General features: G+C 38.6%; 1 protein-coding gene across 50 annotated transcripts in view; it reads right to left on the bottom strand.

Annotated features, from left to right (window-relative positions):
• Positions 1 to 11,325: 11,325 nt before the first annotated feature.
• The window catches only part of RIMS2 (regulating synaptic membrane exocytosis 2), a 698,117-nt gene continuing 690,461 nt past the window's right edge, over positions 11,326 to 18,981 (bottom strand). For all 50 annotated transcript variants that reach the window (XM_064384488.1, XM_064384526.1, XM_064384505.1 and 47 more), the window contains 4 exons: positions 16,830 to 16,942; positions 16,054 to 16,155; positions 14,574 to 14,713; positions 11,326 to 14,146 (listed from right to left, as the gene is read on the bottom strand). In XM_064384488.1, coding sequence (XP_064240558.1) covers positions 13,928 to 14,146; positions 14,574 to 14,713; positions 16,054 to 16,155; positions 16,830 to 16,942 — 574 coding nt within the window. In that variant the 3' untranslated portion in view covers positions 11,326 to 13,927. The remainder of the gene's footprint in view (positions 14,147 to 14,573; positions 14,714 to 16,053; positions 16,156 to 16,829; positions 16,943 to 18,981) is intronic.

Raw genomic sequence — 18,981 nt, 5'->3', positions numbered from 1 at the left:
GAAACAGATAAGCAAAACTAGATAAGATAACTTGGAAATAAATAACAAGAGGGTACACTTACATCCAATCATATTTTAAATTATATTAAATGTAAATGAATTAAATTTCAATTTAAGAGGCAGGAACAATCAGACTAGATTAAAAAGCACAAGGCAGCCGTATAATCCTAAAGGAGACAGAGAAACAATTTAAATAAACTGGTTCAAACAGGTTAAGAGTAAAAGGATGGAAAGAGTAAGCATAAGCAGGATGGTATAGGTATACCAACAGAAAATAAACTTCCAGACAAGGAATATTACCAATAATAAAAGGGTACTGCAAGGCCAGGCGTGGTGGCTCACACCTGTAATCCCAGCACTTTGGGAGGCTGAGGCTGGTGGATTGCGAGGTCAGGAGTTTAAGACCAGCCTGGCCGACATGGTGAAACCTTTTCTCTACTAAAAATACAAAAATCAGCCAGGTATGGTGGCACACACCTGTAGTGCTAGCTATTTGGGAAGCTGAGGCAGGAGAATTACTTGAACCTAGGAGGTGGAGGTTGCAGTGAGCCAAGACGGTGCCATTACACTCCAGCCTGGGCAACAGGGTGAGACTGTGCCTAAAAAAAAAAAAAAAAGTACTACATATAATGATAAACAATTTAATTCAATAGGAAGATATAGCAATCATATATCGTATGCAGTTAATAACAAAGTTTCAGGATACATGAAGAAAAAGACTGACAGAACTAAAGGAAGAAATAGACATGCCTACAAACATAGTTAGAGATTTTAATACTTCTCTCTCACTAACTGACTAAATTAGACAATCAGGATATAGACGATTATAACAACAATATTAATTAACTTGACCTAATTAATATTCATAGAACAATAACACTATACCCAACAACTGCAAAATGTACATTCTTTTCAAGCACACTTGAAATGTTAGCCAAGATAAACGCTATGCTCAACAATAAAATAAGTCTCAACAGTCAAAAGATCAAAATCTTGAAGAGTTTGTTTTCTGGCCAAAATGGAATTACTTAGAAATCAATAATAATAAGATAGCTAGAAAATGCCCAGACATTTGGAATTAGTACATTTCTACATAGCCCATGGATTCAAATAGCAATCACAGGCATGATAAAACATTTTAGCTGAATGATAATGAAAATAACAATGTTTGGTAGAAGCAATTAAAGCTGTGTTTGGAAGGAAATGTATAATTATAAATATTATATGTGAAAAGAAGAACGATTTTAAATCAATGATCTAAGTTTCCATCTTAAGAAACTAGGAAAAGAATAAATCAAAGCCAAAGTAATTAGAAGGTAGGAAATAATAAAGAATAGAAATCAATGAATTGGAAAAAGAGTAGAGAAGTATGACAAATCCCAAAATAGATATGTTGGAAAGATTAACAAAATAGATAAACTCATAGTAAGACTGCTCAAGAAAGAAAATTATCAATATCAAAACTGAAAGAGAGGTCTTCATTTCAGATTCTATAGACATTAAAAGGATAATAACATTATACATACCTTTATAATGAAAAATTTGGAAACATATAAAATTGACGAATTCCTTGAAAAATACAGCCCAAATGGACAGATATTCTATTAGCATTTTATTTACTGAACAAATTTAATTTATAGTCAAAATGTTTCCACAAAGAAAACAAACTTCAAGTCTAGATGTTTTCACTGTTGACTTTTATCAAATATTTAAGAAAGAAGTAATATCACTATTAAACAAGTTTGTTCAGTAAACAGAGCATGGAAACACTTCCCCACTAGGTTTTTTCATGAGACCAACACATTAGAGGAAAGAAAATTGAAAATAAATATCTGTCATAAATATAGGTGCAGAAATCCTTAACAAAATATCAAATTGAATCCAGCAGTATAGAAAGAGCTAATACATCATAATCAAGTTGGCTTTCTTTCCAAGTTTTCAAATGTCTTAAAGTTGGAAAATCAATCAATGCAATTTGTCATATTAACAGAGTACAAGAGAAAAAAAACATACAGTCATCTTAATAGAATCAGAAAAAGCATTTGACAACATTTAACACCCATTCATGATAAAACAAAACAAAACCTCTCAACAAATTAAGAATAAGAGGCAACATCCTCAACAAGACAAAAGAGCATCCTTTTTAATGGTTAAACATTGAACCACTAATATTTTCCTCTTAGACTGAAAGTCTTGGGCAGGGCTTCCAGGAAATCTTCAAAGGAGCTGACCAACTGGCTGGTCCCTTAACTCTACCCTCTCTCTCTCTCTTTTTTCCTAGAATGTAGATGGCAGGAGCTGCAGCTACCATCTTTTAACCCAAAAGTAACCTTGAAGAAAAATTAAGCTTATATAATTTTAAGTTACTTTTACTGAGGACTCTGTTACCCATGGCTGAATGCAAAGCCTGATAGAAGAAATAACTTTGGTTGAGTCCTTATTATATGATGGGCTGTGTTGGATTCAGTCATTTCTTTTATCATTTAAATTCTCAAAGGCCTTTGTAGTGGCATTGTGCACCCCTATTGACAGATGAGTAAACATTAGACCTAAAAGATTACCTCCTCTGGGCAGTTTTCCTAAAGAAAATTAACCAATTCTTCTAGCTCCTGTCTAGCAGATCTTATCTAGTAACTGACACATGCTAGATATTTTAGGTATAGAAGTATACAGTTTGGTCATATTTGGGTAGGCCATTTGAGATCTGGAATGACATCTTATTGACCATGTCATTGCTAGTGCTTGAACAGAATATGTTTTAAAAATACAATTCAGGAAATAGACTGTCATGCACTGTGTTATTCAGAATCGTCATTATCAAGAATACAAGAGCAAATGGCAATCGGTAAAGAGTTCCACCACTTAGACACCAAGGATTGAAAAGTTCTCGCATTACGCCAGCTCCTCCCAGGACGACTGCTTGCTGGTGCCTACTCGTATGTTCCTTGAATCCTTGGGGCCTATTCTGTGTTTTATGCCCCCAGATCCCATTTCCCAGGTGCAATATAGTATGTTTGAAATCCAGCTGATAAATCACTCTGCCCAATAGATGAGAAAAATATCCGTGGCTGGGCAAACCAGTACTCTGATACTTTTGGAGTAAAAGCAGAGAAAGGAAAAATAATGGACACATGATTTTGCAGTGAATGATAGCAACAACCGCAGGGTGTTCCCATTACCACACATCGTGTTCAAAGGAAGATCTTACCATGGCAACGTTGCTGTGGTCCCACTCTCTGAGTGCGGTTTGTCCATTCCCAATAAGCTTATTCAGCCCTAGGCTTTAAGTGTCCTCTTAAAGCCATGACCCCTCTCCTTGACCCCTTCGAGGCACACTCAGCTCTTCGGGAACACTCTGGATATAATTGTTAAATTAAATGAAGCCTCCATGTGTTTGTTTCTGTTTCCATTTTGCTTCTGGTTCTCCCTCATATTCACCTACTCTCCTGCCTCACTCTGAGCTATATCTGAGAAAACAAGAATTATAATTCTAGACAGAGAAAACAGACCAAATTCTAGTTCAAAGGTATGTGGTTTTGAGACATTTTCTACCTTGATTCCTTCTTTTTCTACACTCTTCTTCCCTCTCCCTTTTCCTGCCCTAATTTCCTTTTCGTTTCCGTGAAAAAGAGGGACAGGGTTTGAGGTTCAGCGTTGAATGAAGAGTCCACGATCTTTATACCTGAGTACCAAAATGGGATTTGTTGTGACAATAGAAAATATGTGAGACAGAAAAGATGTGTTTATGAGTATCTAAAGGTGGCGATTGAAAGAAGGCCGGTCCTTTTAGAAGGATGATGATTCCTGGATATTTTTAAGAGCCTGTCTCTTGGTGGATTCGAAGACTTGTGGCTCTGTTTGTGGAACCCTATTACTTCTTCTCTCTGAGAAAGCCCAGCAGATCTGGGTTTCTGGCTTCATGAGTTTGGGATTTTCCCTCTAACCAAGCTTGTATCGACAATTTGAATTGTCAACTTTAAGTGCACAGCACTCATCGCATCTCAGGACATTCAGGATGCCCCTCCCCCACCACCAAAGTTCTAGGTTTTTTTTTTTGTTTTTTACTATGTCGCAAACAACTTGCATAAGCTCCATGGATGTTAGCACATGAAGTTTTAAAAGAAATCAAGAACATCACAGGCAATACGTCTCTTTCCCCACAACTTCAATATTCCTCTGGCAAGAGCATAAGGTTTGCCAAGGAAGCTCAGGATTGTTCATCAGACCCAGGTCCCTGCTGCCGTGCCCCTCATCACTACCCAGACAGGAACCGAGTTGTCACAAGGTCAGGGTTTGGGTAATCCTAACCTACTGTCAGACTTCCATTGTAGTCTGTAGGGGATCTGCAGTCCTTGGGTGACTGTGGGCCCACCCAAGGAGCCTGCTGTTCCCAGCAGCCCACCAGCCAGACTTACGACACAGGGAGCCCAGCCTCTGGAGGTGAGAACTAGAGAAGAGCTTGACCTCTTTCTTGCTTAGGAAATAAACAGAGAAGCTGTGTGATAAGGAATGTAGGGATCCATCCATAAGGATTCTGGGGTTGTGTGATCTTCCAGGGGCTGAGGCATCCTCTGGCATCCCTGACTCTCCAGGACCCTGAGATCCAGCCCAAGGGTGTGAAACTCTGTTGGGGCATTTTTAAAGCCCTATCCTTTGGATGACTGCCAGACTTGTCCGCCCAGCTGCTCCTTTCTGAGAAGGCCTGGAGCCGACTCGCTGTGTGGGATTCCTCACTGGGGTCTCTCTTTTAAGTAGTTGTAGGCAGTGGACTGCTGAGCCTGTTGGGGGTTCCTTCCTCTCCAGAAAAGGTCTGCTATGAGAAGGCTCTGCAGAATCATCTCCAAATCCAGCAGGGGATGCCCCAGCTTGGTCCCCAGTGTTCAGAGGGAACTCTTTGCTTCTCTTAGAACACTTGTGCCTTAGATGGGACAGTCCAGAAAATAATGAAATGGTTTTCAAGACATTCTAAACAATTACTTATGCTAATAATTGGCATTTGTAAACACTAATTTTACAGCACTCATAGTACTATGTATTCTATATGCGGAATCTTGTTTAATCCCCTAACCAGCCCAACGAATTGGGTAGTTTTATGATTCCAATTTTGCAGATGGGGGTAGTGAGGCTAAGAGAATATAAATGACATTGTCAGGGCTGAACAGCCAGTAAGTGTCAATCCAGGAACAAGCCAATAGAGTATAATTCTAAAAGAAATCAAAACAAAATAATGGTTTGTGATGTAGAAATTTGTCACTTACACATGGGAATAAGTCACTATTTCATTTTATAGTCATGACAATGAGTAAAATGGATGCTGGTGATTATCAGACACATGTCCTAGAATTTTTAATTGGTGTGTGAAAAAATTCAGAGGACATCAGGATGATTCCTTGGCAGGAGTAGTAATAGCCAAAGATGCATGGAAAAATCTAGAAAAAAAAATTATTCTAAAATTCCAACAAGAAAGAATGGGAAAAAGTAGGCATATATAAATATCTGCACATATATAATGAATATATAAACAAATATATAAACAAAACCAAAGCCAATGCCAGTCTAATTATAGACAGGCACAACTGCTAAACTCAGATTTTAACAAACAAATATAAAAGGAGGAGGCTGGACCTATAATGAGGGCAAATAAAACCAGGGCACACACCTGCAGGAAGAGTGGCCAGAAGCTGAGGGTTAGAATCCAGAATGACTGATAAAAATGCTGAAAGTGGTAAAAATGTCTCTTTTAGTTCCTCTGGTGTCAAGGAGGGGGTAGATCCCTTCTACTACTCAAAGATAATGAAGGGAAAATGCTAAAGCATTTCAGTTCTCTCTTGCTTCTCTTGCCTGCAACTAGCATAGTCTTTAACTAGAAACAAAACAGGAGTTGAAGCCCATGATAAGAAAAAGAGCTGCCATTTGTGGGTGCCCATTTTATGCCAAGCCTATATATATGTTCTAGTCAAGTCCCAATAGTAACTCAGAAAAGTTGGCATATAACCAGTAACCTCCTTCTCCCTCCCTAACCTGCCCTGCCTGACATGCTTTCTGTTGTCACCTAGATTGCTCTATGAGGAAAACACATCTGTATTTCTGCAAATCACTTGAGAAAGCCATAATGAATTTTCTGTGGATAAAGTGGGGAAATGTGTGGTGGATTACAGTCAAGTGAAGTGGCCCTACAATTGATTGACCCAATCAATTTATTGTCAGGAGACCCACATTTGCATCTGGATATGGCCCTTCTCAGATGGGGGACTTTGGTCACATTATTTAAACTATATGAACTATAGTTTTCTTAACTGCAAAATAAACTTGATGTTACTACTCAACTCATAAAATAGTCATAAGGATTAATTTAGATCGGTGTCCCCAACCTCTAGGCCATGGAGCGGTACCAGCCCATAGCCTATTAGGAACGGGGTTACACAGCAGGAGGTGAGCAGTGGGCAAGCGAGTGAAGCTTCATCTGTGTCCACAGCTGCTCTCCATGGCTCGCATTGCTGCCTGAGCTCTGCCTCCTGCCAGAGCAGCAGTGGCATCACATTCTCATACAAGTGCAAACCCTACTGCGAACTGCACATGTGAGGGATCTTCGTGGTTGTGTGCTCCTTATGAGAATCTAATGCCTGATGATCTGTCACTGTCATCACCCTCCATGGGACCAACTAGTTGCAGGAAAACAAGCTGAGGGCTCTCACTGATTCTACATTATGGTGAGTTATATAATTATTTCATTATATATTACAATGTAATAATAATAGAAATAAAATGCACAATAGATGTAAAGTGCTTGAATCATCCCGAAACCATCCCCCAACCACCCTAGTCTGGAAAAATTGTTTTCTGAAACCAGGTGCCAAAAAGGTTGGGGACTGCTGATTTGGATCACATGTACTAAAGTCATTTTGTAGATTATAATGTGTTGGATGACAATGACTACTATTGATATCAATTAATATTACCAGAAAAGAGTTACAAAACTTTGATCTTAGCCCTATTTTAGTCAACATTTTATCAAATATGAGAATCAAGATAGAGAAAATGTCCTTATCAGATCTGCACGTGACACAGAGCTGGCAGTGAAGTGAAGTCTTAAGCCTTCAGCAAAATTCAGAGTGAATGACAAGTTTAGGGCGGTTGTAATGATTTTAATAGGCTGAAATATTGGACAAAACCAATTTAGTAAGAAAATTTTTATATCTATGCTTGGCTAAAAGGAAATTCCACAAGGACGGGTAGGAAAGCAATTCACATGGAGGATCTGAGAGATTCGTTTGAACACCAACCTAGTCTGAAAGGGCTATGGGAGGTAGTTGCAGAAAACGGCAGCAGAATCACAGGTTGTGTTTGCAAAGCAGTGTCTATAGTACTCTTCTTGAGCCAGTACTCATCTGGAGTCATTTGCTTAATTCTGGAGAGGGTATATTTAGAGGACAGACAAGATGATGAGGTTTCTAGTAAGTGGCAATTGTTTGAAGGCAATAGAAGTCCTTGGAAGAGAAAACAACAATACTAATGGTGGTAATAATTACAATCACCATCACCACAGCAAGAGCTTATACTTACTGAGTAATTGTATGTCTGATATTGTGCCAGTCCCTTGCCTATGTTACGTTGTTTAATCCACTCAACAACCTTATGAGTCAGATACTATTATTATCTCTGCTTCCCCATTTAATAGATAAGAAAATAGATACAATAGGTGGCTCATTCATGGTTATATAGCTGTTACATAGTTATTATACAGCAAATGAGAGAGCAATATTTGAACTCAGGCATTCTTATATAGAACAGGAAGTTTTAGCCAACATGCTATTCTGCTTTCTAAGAGTTGGGGATAATAAGATAGCTCACTTAAATATTTCAAGAACTATCTATGCAAGAGTGATCAGCCATTTGCTGTACATTTCTACAAGGTAGTGCTATCCCAGTAAGTATAAAACACTGGAAGAGAGATTTAGGCTAAGTGGTAAGGAATGAAATTTAGGTTAAATGTCATGAAATGAAGTGGATTACAGCATTTATTTCTCCATCCACTTGTCAAGTAGAGGTTTACTGGCCACCCCTTAGGGTTTCCCTTCATGCCATGAGGTTGCCCTAGGTGACTCCAATGGCTCCTTTGAGATTCTAGTTTCATTAGACTCATCTTTGGCCAAATACATTAATTAGCACTTATGACCTCAAGCAGCAGGAACTCAACTAATTACAGCTAGAATGTGTGAGCTTTCTTGGAAGAGAAGGGATGCTGCTAATCCTCAGTCATAATGGATCTAGGAATGTGGAATCTGTAGGACTCTCTCTTCATTTCTTGCCTCCACTTGGTTTTGTTGACTTTCTTATTGTAAACCAATTTTCATCATATGTCAGGAAAACATTGTCACTGGAAGCTCCTGCCTCCCCCCACCAATGGGATAGTTGTTGCCACCGGAGATGGACTGCCTCTTTGTTATCAAGGCAAAACAAAATAAAATAAAAATATAACATATTTTCACAGGCAAGGTAAAGAATGATCCTGTTTAGGAGTCTGCCCCTTCTATGCCACCATCATATGGGGCCAGGGGAATGGCAGGTCTCAGAGGAACAATCTTGATGGACTAGAAAAGAAAGCTGATACTAAGCAATAGTGTCCCCTTCCCCAAGGCAAGATGACAGGAAGCTGGTACTAAAAAGGCATTAAGGACACCACAGGTTTAAAGTCTTTTTGATGTAACCATATACAAACTATGTACATAAATTTCAGGACTCAGGAATCTTCAATGTTTATGACAATAATCTTTTTTTTTCTTTTTTTGAGACACAGTCTTGCTCTGTTGTCCAGGCTGGAGTGCAGTGGTGTGATCTTGGCTTCCTGGGTTCAAGTGATTCTTGTGCCTTAGCCTCCTACAGGCACCCACCACCATGCCTGGCTAATTTTTGTATTTTCAGTAGAGACGCAGTTTCACCATGTTACCAGGCTGGTCTCAAACTCCTGGCCTCACGTGATCTGCCCGCCTAGGCCTCCCAAAGTGCTTAGATTACAGGTATGAGCCACTGTGCCTGGCCCACAATATGTATCTAAGAATATTTGAGAGACACATTCACTGTTAATGCTGGGTATCTGGCACCTATACTGTGCTTGGTATTGAGGTAGGTGCTATGGGTATGGAATTGCAGCCTTTGATTCCTGTGTTCAAAACCTAACAATTTAATGGGATTAAGGACTAAGCAGCATTCTGAGAACCATTTTAAATATAATGAAACAGAAGATTAGACCTTATCAATTATCTCATTTAGAAATAGATTTCACATCAAGTTTAAATCACAACTAGCTTCCCAATAGAACTTAGTGCTTTACAGCCCCAGATGCAGAAATCTAAAGATTCATTCATTCAAATCATTCATTTATGTGCTCATCACTGTTTTAGACACTAAAGGATAATACAAGTGGTAATGATTCCCTTTCCTCAGATTTCTTTCCTGTTGTTCTCTCTGCCTGACAGTCTTCATCTCACCCTTTTTTCCCACTGCCATCTCCTATTTAACTCTCGTTCATTTTTTTTTTAGATATAAGCTTTCCCTAAATGTGTAGACTGTGTTGAAACACTTTGTTGTATACTCCTGTAGCATTCTGGGGGCTTCACTTTAGGAAAGTCATCACACCTGTAATTGTTTACCCAATGTGTCTTTAGAAGAATGAAAGCCCCATGAGGACAAAGCTAATGTTTGTTTTGTTCATTACTATGCCTGAAATAGTGCCTCATAAAAAGCAAGGACTAAATAAACCTTCATTGGACAGATATTTATTGAGCATCTATCTGTCAAACATTGTTTCTGATACTGAAGATACGGTCTCTGCCCTGAAGGAGCTTACATTTTAAAGTGTAGATTTAATGATAGATGAGAATCTACCTCAAGCTCCATATTTTCCAGGTAAGGAAATGAATGCCCTAGAGATTAAGTGGCCTGGGTAAGGGCATACGGGAAGATTTGAGTGGCACAGATTTTTCGTTTGTTCACTTACAAAAATTCCCCCTTGCATAATATTTCTCAATACACATGTCACAGTCCAGAGGTGGGTGTGTGAACTTCTTTCTTCAGTGCATAAATGCCCACAGAACACTGAGGCACCACAAGCTGAGTTGAGATAAACACGTTGAGCACGTGATTTTTATGTGCACAGAGTATCAAGTGTTACATCAATAGTAGGCAGACAGCTTTTGTGATCTCTTGCCTAATTCCATCATAGCCCCTACAAGACCATCATATCCTTTATTGTCGCCTATGGAGCTTTGGCATCTCGAGTCCCTGGGAAAGTGAAGGTGTTGGCGTCAATGGCAGCGGTGTTGTTAGGGTTTAGTCAAGAGCTCAGTCATGAGCTGGGAGTTACAAGAGGGGACTTGCATGGATCATGACTGAGAAAACTAGAAGGGCTTTTCATGAGAGGGCACATGAGAAAGGGAAGGGAATTTTTATTACAGGACTGTATGAACAGCAAAGAAACAATTCACTACAATAGGGGGTATATATGGAATAAAGGGAAAAAATATGGGATAGGTATGGGAAAATGGACTGGAATTGAGTCTTTGGAAATGGAGGAAATGATTGTTTCCAAGAATGGAAAGACAGCTAGACTTAGCTTTCAGATAGAGTACTAAATAAATGTGACTTCAAACTAGCTCTTAAGTTTAGAACCCTAAGCAGACTCCCATGAGAATTCCACAGGGGTTCCCAGTTTATCCCAGTTGAGAATTCCACCTTATCCCAGTTAAGAAACTGCCCTAGAAGGATATGGAGAAATCCTCTCACCCATTCATATCCACACATAGAAGCCAGTCTCTGGACAGGATGTTATATGTCAGGTTACCACATGTGTCTCCCCACCCCAAAAACACATCCTCTACCCCCTACAAAGCAAAACTGACACTTTAGCAGAAACACATATGCTGCAAAAAGTGAGCTACGCCTTTGCCATCTTCACCCAGGGACTAGCAGAGCCTGTGCCTGGAATATTTGTGACTCTGCTGTCAGTGACAGCCATGACTAACTTGGAAATTTCACTCATTCACTCATAAAGTCTGTGAGTTGCTGAGTCATTTAATCAGAAAGCACCTCAATCCAAAATAACAACCTTTTAAAAAACAGCACCTTTTAATACTGTGAGCAGAAATCCTTTGGTATTTAAAGGTATGCTCTACTGAGGGCTATTGCTAAGACCAGCAGTCCACCTATGTTATCGAGAAGTAGGAGACAGTGGTTTCGTTGTCTTTAAATGATACATGAGTTCAGGGAATGAGCTGCAGCAGGCTCAGGGCATAGTGGTGAGAAAAGTCAGAGAAAGCACTGCAGACGTCTGTAAAGAAAATGTTTTATTTAAAGTGTTAAATACCATCACCAGAATGAATTTGATTTACATTAGTTGGTGTTCATTACAGGACTAATCTGCCCTTCTTTTCCAACTGGAATTCCCTTTACTTTCAAACATACTATGTGCAGGCCAACTACGGTCACTGGCATAGTGCTAGTTACATGACTAAACCACAAGTCAAGGTGCAGATGTGAAAATTAAAAAAAAAAAAAACACCAACTTTTAAATAAATACTGCATAATGACAAGTATGTACAAATATTCCATACAGTCATGTCCTTCTTATTAAAATTAGAAATAATTTGTATAGGAATATGCACAAAAGATTATGTGACTGCATCTTAGTATCAGGAAAATCATAAACATTTATTCTAAGGGATAGTATAGACACTATAGGTCTATTAAATCAATTGTTGCTGGTATGCAGGTGTCTAAATTATTTTAATAAAGTTTTATTTGTTCTTTTAACAACGTTACCTAGGTCCATCAGAATGTCAAGACACGGTCTCGGTGTATTTCATATTGCACCACATAAAGAGAAGGCATTTTTAGTGATACTCATTTTAACTTTTGCACCGTATCAAGCATGATAGTTTTTAATGGTCAGCACTGAATTAAAAAAGAAAATTTGTGCATGGTCTTAAACAAATGAGATGTATGTGGATTTCAAAAATTAATGCAAAAAATTAAAATCAAACTATTATAATGTATTATCAAAGTTACGTAAAGAACCATGGGTGGTTTATTACAATAACCAGTGACTCTTCCTCTAAATAGGGGAACTTAGTAAAATTTGACCTTGCAGCACCACCCAATGGTAATAACTGTCTGTAAAACCAAAGGCAGGGGTTGTGACTTTAGGAGATTTTCATGTAGACTTTTGGTGATGGCATCAAATAACTATTAATAGGCATACTGACTTTCTTTGAGTCACCTAAAAATTGGAGCTTTAAAATTGTTGCAAATTTATGTTTACTATATTTCTTTAGAAATATAATTTGTGAAAAATTGAATTTTACTACAGAAAAAATGAATTAATAAACAGCCCTGTGTTTCAGGGTTTCCAATTTTTAGCAGCGTTTCTATTCACATAGTAAATGGGAACCGGCTAAGGAAATTGCTTTAACTAATTAAAAAACAAACAAAACCTAAGACCTTCTACAAATAATACTTTAACCCCTGTATGAATAATGCTGGTGTTAAAAACAAATTTATTAGACATTACAATGGCCACATGATTTTAGAATTTTCCTGTAAACTGAATTTTAAAGGTGAAAAAAAATTACCATGCACTGTACAATAAACTGCAAAAGTTCAAATATCTTCTTTGTCAAATACATGCTGACTTACTTTTATGAATTCCCAAGTCATGTTGCAAAATCCTTTTCAACATGCTTGAAATAAAGAAAGCTCTTAAAGTTATTTTTCCCTTGAGAAATTCACAAATTCAGAGGCATCTACAGCTCTGAATCAAACATGGGGTTTAAGAGAGGATCAGATCAAAACTTGTAATTTTTTAGTATCAGGTTCACTCTGGCAGGGAGAAAGAAAAGATTAAAGAGGGAGAAGAAGAAGAAGAAAACTGAGAGAAGAGAGATGTGAAAAATTTGCACATAGTGAACTTCATAAGATTTGTATATTTAACATGGAAATAAATTAAATATATTATACTTATTTGTCACATAAAGAGAATTTTAAGTATCTTCTAGAAAGTATTTCCATTTGTAATGTCTGCCAAAACACAGACTATGATTAAAGAATAAACATGGTGTATCTTTGTATCACCCTGTTGCATTCGCTCTCCTTTTTAAAACCATGCACTAGTGAAATTTATTTTTAAAAATAATATAAATTGTTGAAAATGGCTGATTTTTATTCTTTTTTTTGCAAGTTGCAGCCCCAAGAAAATAATTTAAGTATTCAGCTAATCTGTGTCCATGCAAAAAAAGTTTCTTTAATTTCATTCAGTACAGTGTAGCCACAGAATTTTGTTTTTCAGAGTCCAACACATATTGGCATTAGTAAATGATGTGCCCATGGAGCTACAGAGTCTACCGCTCTTCCCGCTGGACTGACTGCTCCGATCCCCTGCCAGAGGAGGGCTGACAATTGTTCCTGACCACTTCTTTGGTCTCCAGCTTTTCACCTGATGCTTCCTAGGATTTCATTCCTTGACCTGTAACATGGCTTCATGGTTGTATAGCTCCATTTCTGTGGCATATCAGGGCTTTGGGATCAGACAAATGGAGAAAAAGGAACGATAAAAATATAAAGGTGCCATTGAAAAGGGCTTCTGTTGCATGAAACTGACTGATTCTTTGAGATTAATCCATGGCTTCAGATTGGACCAGAACTCGAGCATCATTTAATTCCAAACCTGATAGTTTTTCACAGCTCTGCTCTTTCACCTGAGGGCCTTCTTTAGGGCACAATGTGTGCAACTTCCTCTGAGAACACAGGATCGCTTTGTATCCCTAGAAACAGGCTCAGAAGACACAACATTAAGCATGCAGTGTTACCAGGGTTTGCAACCTGTGATTTTTTTTTTTTTGTAACGCTGGTTGCTGTGACAACAGTTTTACAGCTGCTATGAACGAGAGTAAGAAGGTCCAGTTGAACTTTCCAGAGATGATTGGGAAGCTCTTCTTGTCAGAGGGGCCAAGGTTGGATCTACTAGGGAGGACGGAGGGAAAAGTTTGAACCATCCGATCACCATATTGGATAGCTCTAGTTCATCTAAAAGTATCTGGGCCACTCCCATAAAAGATTTGTGATCCATGCGGCCATAATCTCCCCAGACGATGATCTGTTGGCAAAATAACAAGTAGAGTGATGTCAGTGTACATAAGAAAACCTTGTAAAATATATTTAAATACTAAAGTACATTCAGTTAATTTTCTGACATCAAAGATCAAGTTAAAATCTGTATTTGATTAATGGAATAGTTGTCTTTTGGAATCTAAAGGTACATTGGAAAAATTGTACTGAAGCATTAAAGTCATAAGAAATCCAGAGAGACTGGAATTTATGTGTGGTGGGGATTTGCATGTCTGTAAATCACTTTAAAGAAAATGACAATGTATATTGCTTTATAGCACTGGCCACTGCTTTGAAAAGTTTCCAAAGAATTTCAGTTGTGAGGAACATAAAAGAATACAATAGAAAAGATTTGGGGTATAATGTCTGATTCCATGAAAAACACTTTCTTAGGTAAGGGATAAACAAGTCGATACCTGTAAAACTTTTCCTTGTGGACTCTCTTCGAAAGATAATAGCTGCTGGTAAAGGGGTTCCAGCGTTTTTCTTGCCACTTTTGTTTTCTTTTTGGCTATGCAGACTCCATTATCTAATAGATACACCTTTACATACGGTGCTTGGGAAAGAAAACATAGAGAGGAATAAGTGATGAGTTACGGACATGAAATGCCCAACTCATGGTGATATTTAATATCTTCGGCTGAAAAAGCTAGCAATCATGCCACTGGCCTAGCCGCATTCTGTCAAAATCATTAAATAAACAGTGGCTAACTGTGTCTTTCAGAAAGTTTTATGGGATGTTGACATAGCCTCTGAGTTTATTATCATTTTTTTCATCAACTTGTTATATAGATTTACACATTGCATTAAATAAGTGAAATGCTTCCAGTCCTTAACAATATTCAAGAGAGATGTCCTACTCGGTCTTTAATTTATTACTACTTAAATCTATTTAACATGCTTGAAGCTATATTGTTTCATTCATCCATCCCCACAAATAGTGATCATCACTCAAAAGTATGTATTTATTGGTGGTGGTGTGGGTATAACAGTAGTGGAATTTCATGTGATATGATCAAATTAGCTAAGAAGCAACTAATTAGAAAATCTATGGCTTAAAATTTATCCAACAGACACTTCATAAAAACTGTTTTCATTATTGTACAAATCATGATAGTCTTTATAGCAGAATGAATTGACTAGCTCTAAGACATGTATAAACACAACTATCTTAATCACAAGTGCAAGGTTATGCAATAGATTATATATTATAATTAAAACTTTCTACAAGGATAGAAAAGTTAAGAGTCAAAATTACAAGTCAATCAGTAGAGATGCTGAGGCTAGCTTGTCAAAACAACCTCTCCACAATGCATTTGGAGCACTGTGGCACTTTCCATGGCTTCAAGTACCTTAGATTATAATGACATTTCAGTATGAAATATGGAGCATAAGAAGTTATAATAGTGCCATTCTTTCCTCAGATTATAGGAAGTAAAAGTCTTATAATTAGAATATCTAGCATACATAGCTTATGCTACTCTTGGAGGCTGTATCTATTTTTATTCTAATTCCAGAGTCTTATGAATTCCTGAGGAGAATTTTGAAGCTCTAGAGAAATTGAAAAATAACACAAAACACTAGCTAATAAGAAAAAAGAACTCCTTGCATACATGGGTGACAAAATGAATTATCTAAGTGTGGTGTTTTTTATTTTGCAGTGGTTTCTAGTACATATGTACTTACTTAAGAACTGACATTATCCCCACCAGATCATCCTCACTGAACACTCATTCAGGATAAACACACAAATGACTGCTGCCCCAAACCAGTCATAATGGACTCATCCATTAGTAACCTTGATTAACTAAATCAAAGGTCAAACCAATCCAAAGGTCTCTAAATTGAAACAATATGGATTATGTGCAATAATAGAAAAGTCTCTTTTGTTTTTACCTGGCAGTGTCTTGGAACCTGGTTTTACAACAAGGCCACGGGCCCGGATGATTTCCACCTCCAACTGTCCCTTTTTGTCCATCATTCCTACCTGAATGTCACCTAATGGAAGGAGGAAGAAACAAATGTGCTTTAATATACAAAGGCACTAAGGAAAATGCCTGAGTCAAAGACCTTGGTTTAACATCATTTCATCATTTCCCACATATTTTCTTAAATTCAAATATACTTAAGATTCTATCAATGATATCTTCCTTTAAAAAGCATTAAAATTAAAAGAGAAATAATGGTTAATTATTTTTTATTGTTAAAATCTAAGCTCTTGATTCCTGCCGATAGCACTGTTAAAGATTCCACTGGGCCGAGCCCAGTGGCTGATGCCTGTAATCCTAGCACCTGGGGACGGGGAGGCAGGAGGATTGCTTGAGGCCAGGAGTTTGAGACCAGCTTGGTCAGAATAGTGAGGCCTTGCCTCTACAAAAAAAAAAAAAAGTCAAAATATTTGCTGGGTGTGGTGGCATGTGGCTGCAGTCTCAGCTACTTGGGAAGATAAGGTGGGAGGATTTCTTGAGCCAAGGGGGTCAAGGCTGCAGTGAACTGTAATCATACCACTGCACTCCAGCCTAGGCAAAAGAGAGAAACTCTGTCTCAAAAAATTAAAAAAAAAAAAAAGAGGGAGGGAGGGAGAGAGAGAAAAAAACATTCTATGAAATTCAGAGAATTTCATTTTCAATAATCTAAAAGAAATAGTGAAATCATGTGACAGAAACTCTTACCCATTGCAGGTGTAGCCAGAGTCTGGCGTCCCACTAGCTGAGCAGGGCCAAGGCCGTCCAGAAAATCGCTAAACTGGCTATCAGAGGCCAAGCGAACACCAGGGAAGATCAGACTGAAAGAAAAATAACATATGACATTAAATCCCCAACCCCTACTTATTTTCAGGTAAGCTCAAGTTTCAGTCTGGCCTTGTTACTGTGGCAAGAGAGTCAGTCCTATTATTTTGCCACTTATATTTACTGGATCCAAACACCCCGCTCCACCTCCCAGGGCTCTTCCTCCATATTCTCAGCAGCCCATGTGTGACACCAGAAGCACTTGTCACTGTGCTGCAGGCTTCTGCTGGTAAGTCTTTCTCTTCCTTGGTCTGAAGGTCAGGCTGTGATTTCTATGAGTAACACTGAGCACATATTGAGCACTTACTCCATCACAGGCTTTATTGTATTAATCCTCTTAGCTGCACTATGATAGAGTCTATTATTTCTCCCATTTCATAGTTGAAGAAATGTTTCTGGATCATTCTCATCTGCATACAAATATGCTGTTATTTCTTTCACCATAAAAAAAAAATCCCTGACCCCATTTCCCTCTCCAGCTGCTACCCCATTTATCTCCTGGAAATACTTGTCTCTATGTGCTGTCTTCAGTTTCTTTCCTCTCATTCTCTCTTGAAAGTCTAATCATGTTTTCATTGTCACCACTCCACTAAAATTCTCTGATCATTTGACACAATTGACCTTGTCCCCTCCTCCTTGAAACACTGTCTCCATACTGCTTTCTGCATGCTCCAGTCTCCTGGCTTCCAGTCTCCTAGTTTCCCTCTTTTCTCTTCTGCCACTCAGCCTTAACCTACTCTGATAGTTCTGGCACTAAACACTGGAGCTCGATCCTTTCACCTTTTATTTTTTTTCTATGTCTGAATTCCCTTGGTAATCTCATCTAGTTGCATGGTTTTAAATGCCATCTACGATGCTATTGCCTAGATTGGCATCTCCAGCTTGGATCTCTCCCTTGGGCCACAGACTTATGTTCCAACTGCTTAGTCTACGTATCTGCTTGGATATGTAATAGACACCTGAAACTCAAATTGCCTAAAACTGACTCTCCCCATGCTCCTGTCCCTCCACTGCAAACATATTAACAAAAAATCCAAACTCTGATCCTGTCAAAAGATTCCCATCTTGATAAATGGCAACTTCATTCTTCATTCTTCCAACTGCTTGACCTTGGAGCCATCCTTCTTCCTTCCTCTCTGTTATGGACTGAATCATGTCACCCCAAAATTCTTATGTTGAAGCCCTAACCCTCAATATGTTTGTATTTGGCCATAGGGCCTTTAAAGAGAAAAGGTTAAATAAGGCCATTAGCATGGAGCACTAATCCAATATGACTCATGTCCTTCTAAGAAGAGGAAGAGACACCAGGAGTAGGTACGCACAGAGAAAAAGCCGTGAGAAGACACCACAAGAAGGTGTCCATCTGCAAGCCAAGGAGAAAAGCCTCAGAGGAACTCAAACCTGCTGACAGGTTGATCTTGGACTTCTAGCCTACTGATCTGTGAGAAAATGAATTCCTGTTGTTTAAGGCACCCAGCCTGTGGCATTTTGTTATGGAAACCCTGGCAAACAAATATACTCTCTTTTCTCTCATTACTCACATCGAATGCATCAGTAAATCTTACTTGCTCTACTGTCAAAATACATTAAGAATCTGACCTCACTAGTGCTACACTCTGCTCCAAGCCACCATTCCCTAGCTTCTGTGTTCCTGCAGCAGCCTTGTGAATGGTCTCCCTGCTGTCCTTGCTGTCCTAGTCCCCTGTCCCCTCAGCACTCAGACTGATCTGACAAAACAAAAGTCAGATACTGTCACTCCTCTGCTCAAAACCATCCAACGACTTCTCATCTCATTCAGTAAAAGGAAAGTCGTTACAATACATAAAGCCTATATAAGGTGTGCCCCCTACCCAGCCACACACGCGTCACTGCTCTCATCCTTCCTCCCCAGTGCTTCCCTCCTCACTGCTGACCCCCAGGTCAGCTCCTGCTTCAGGGCGTCTGAAGCAATCTTCATCCTAGAATGTTCTTCCTTCAGATATCCCTCTGCTCACTAACTTCAATCAAATGCCTCCTTTCCCCATCTAGCCTGCAT

This window comes from Aotus nancymaae, unplaced genomic scaffold (assembly GCF_030222135.1).
Source record: "Aotus nancymaae isolate 86718 unplaced genomic scaffold, 86718_ANA_hifiasm-v0.15.2.pri h1tg000036l, whole genome shotgun sequence".
NCBI classification, from domain to species: domain Eukaryota; kingdom Metazoa; phylum Chordata; class Mammalia; order Primates; family Aotidae; genus Aotus; species Aotus nancymaae.
The sequence above is the reverse complement of the archived record's forward strand: the minus strand, read 5'-3'. Positions and strand labels throughout refer to the sequence as shown.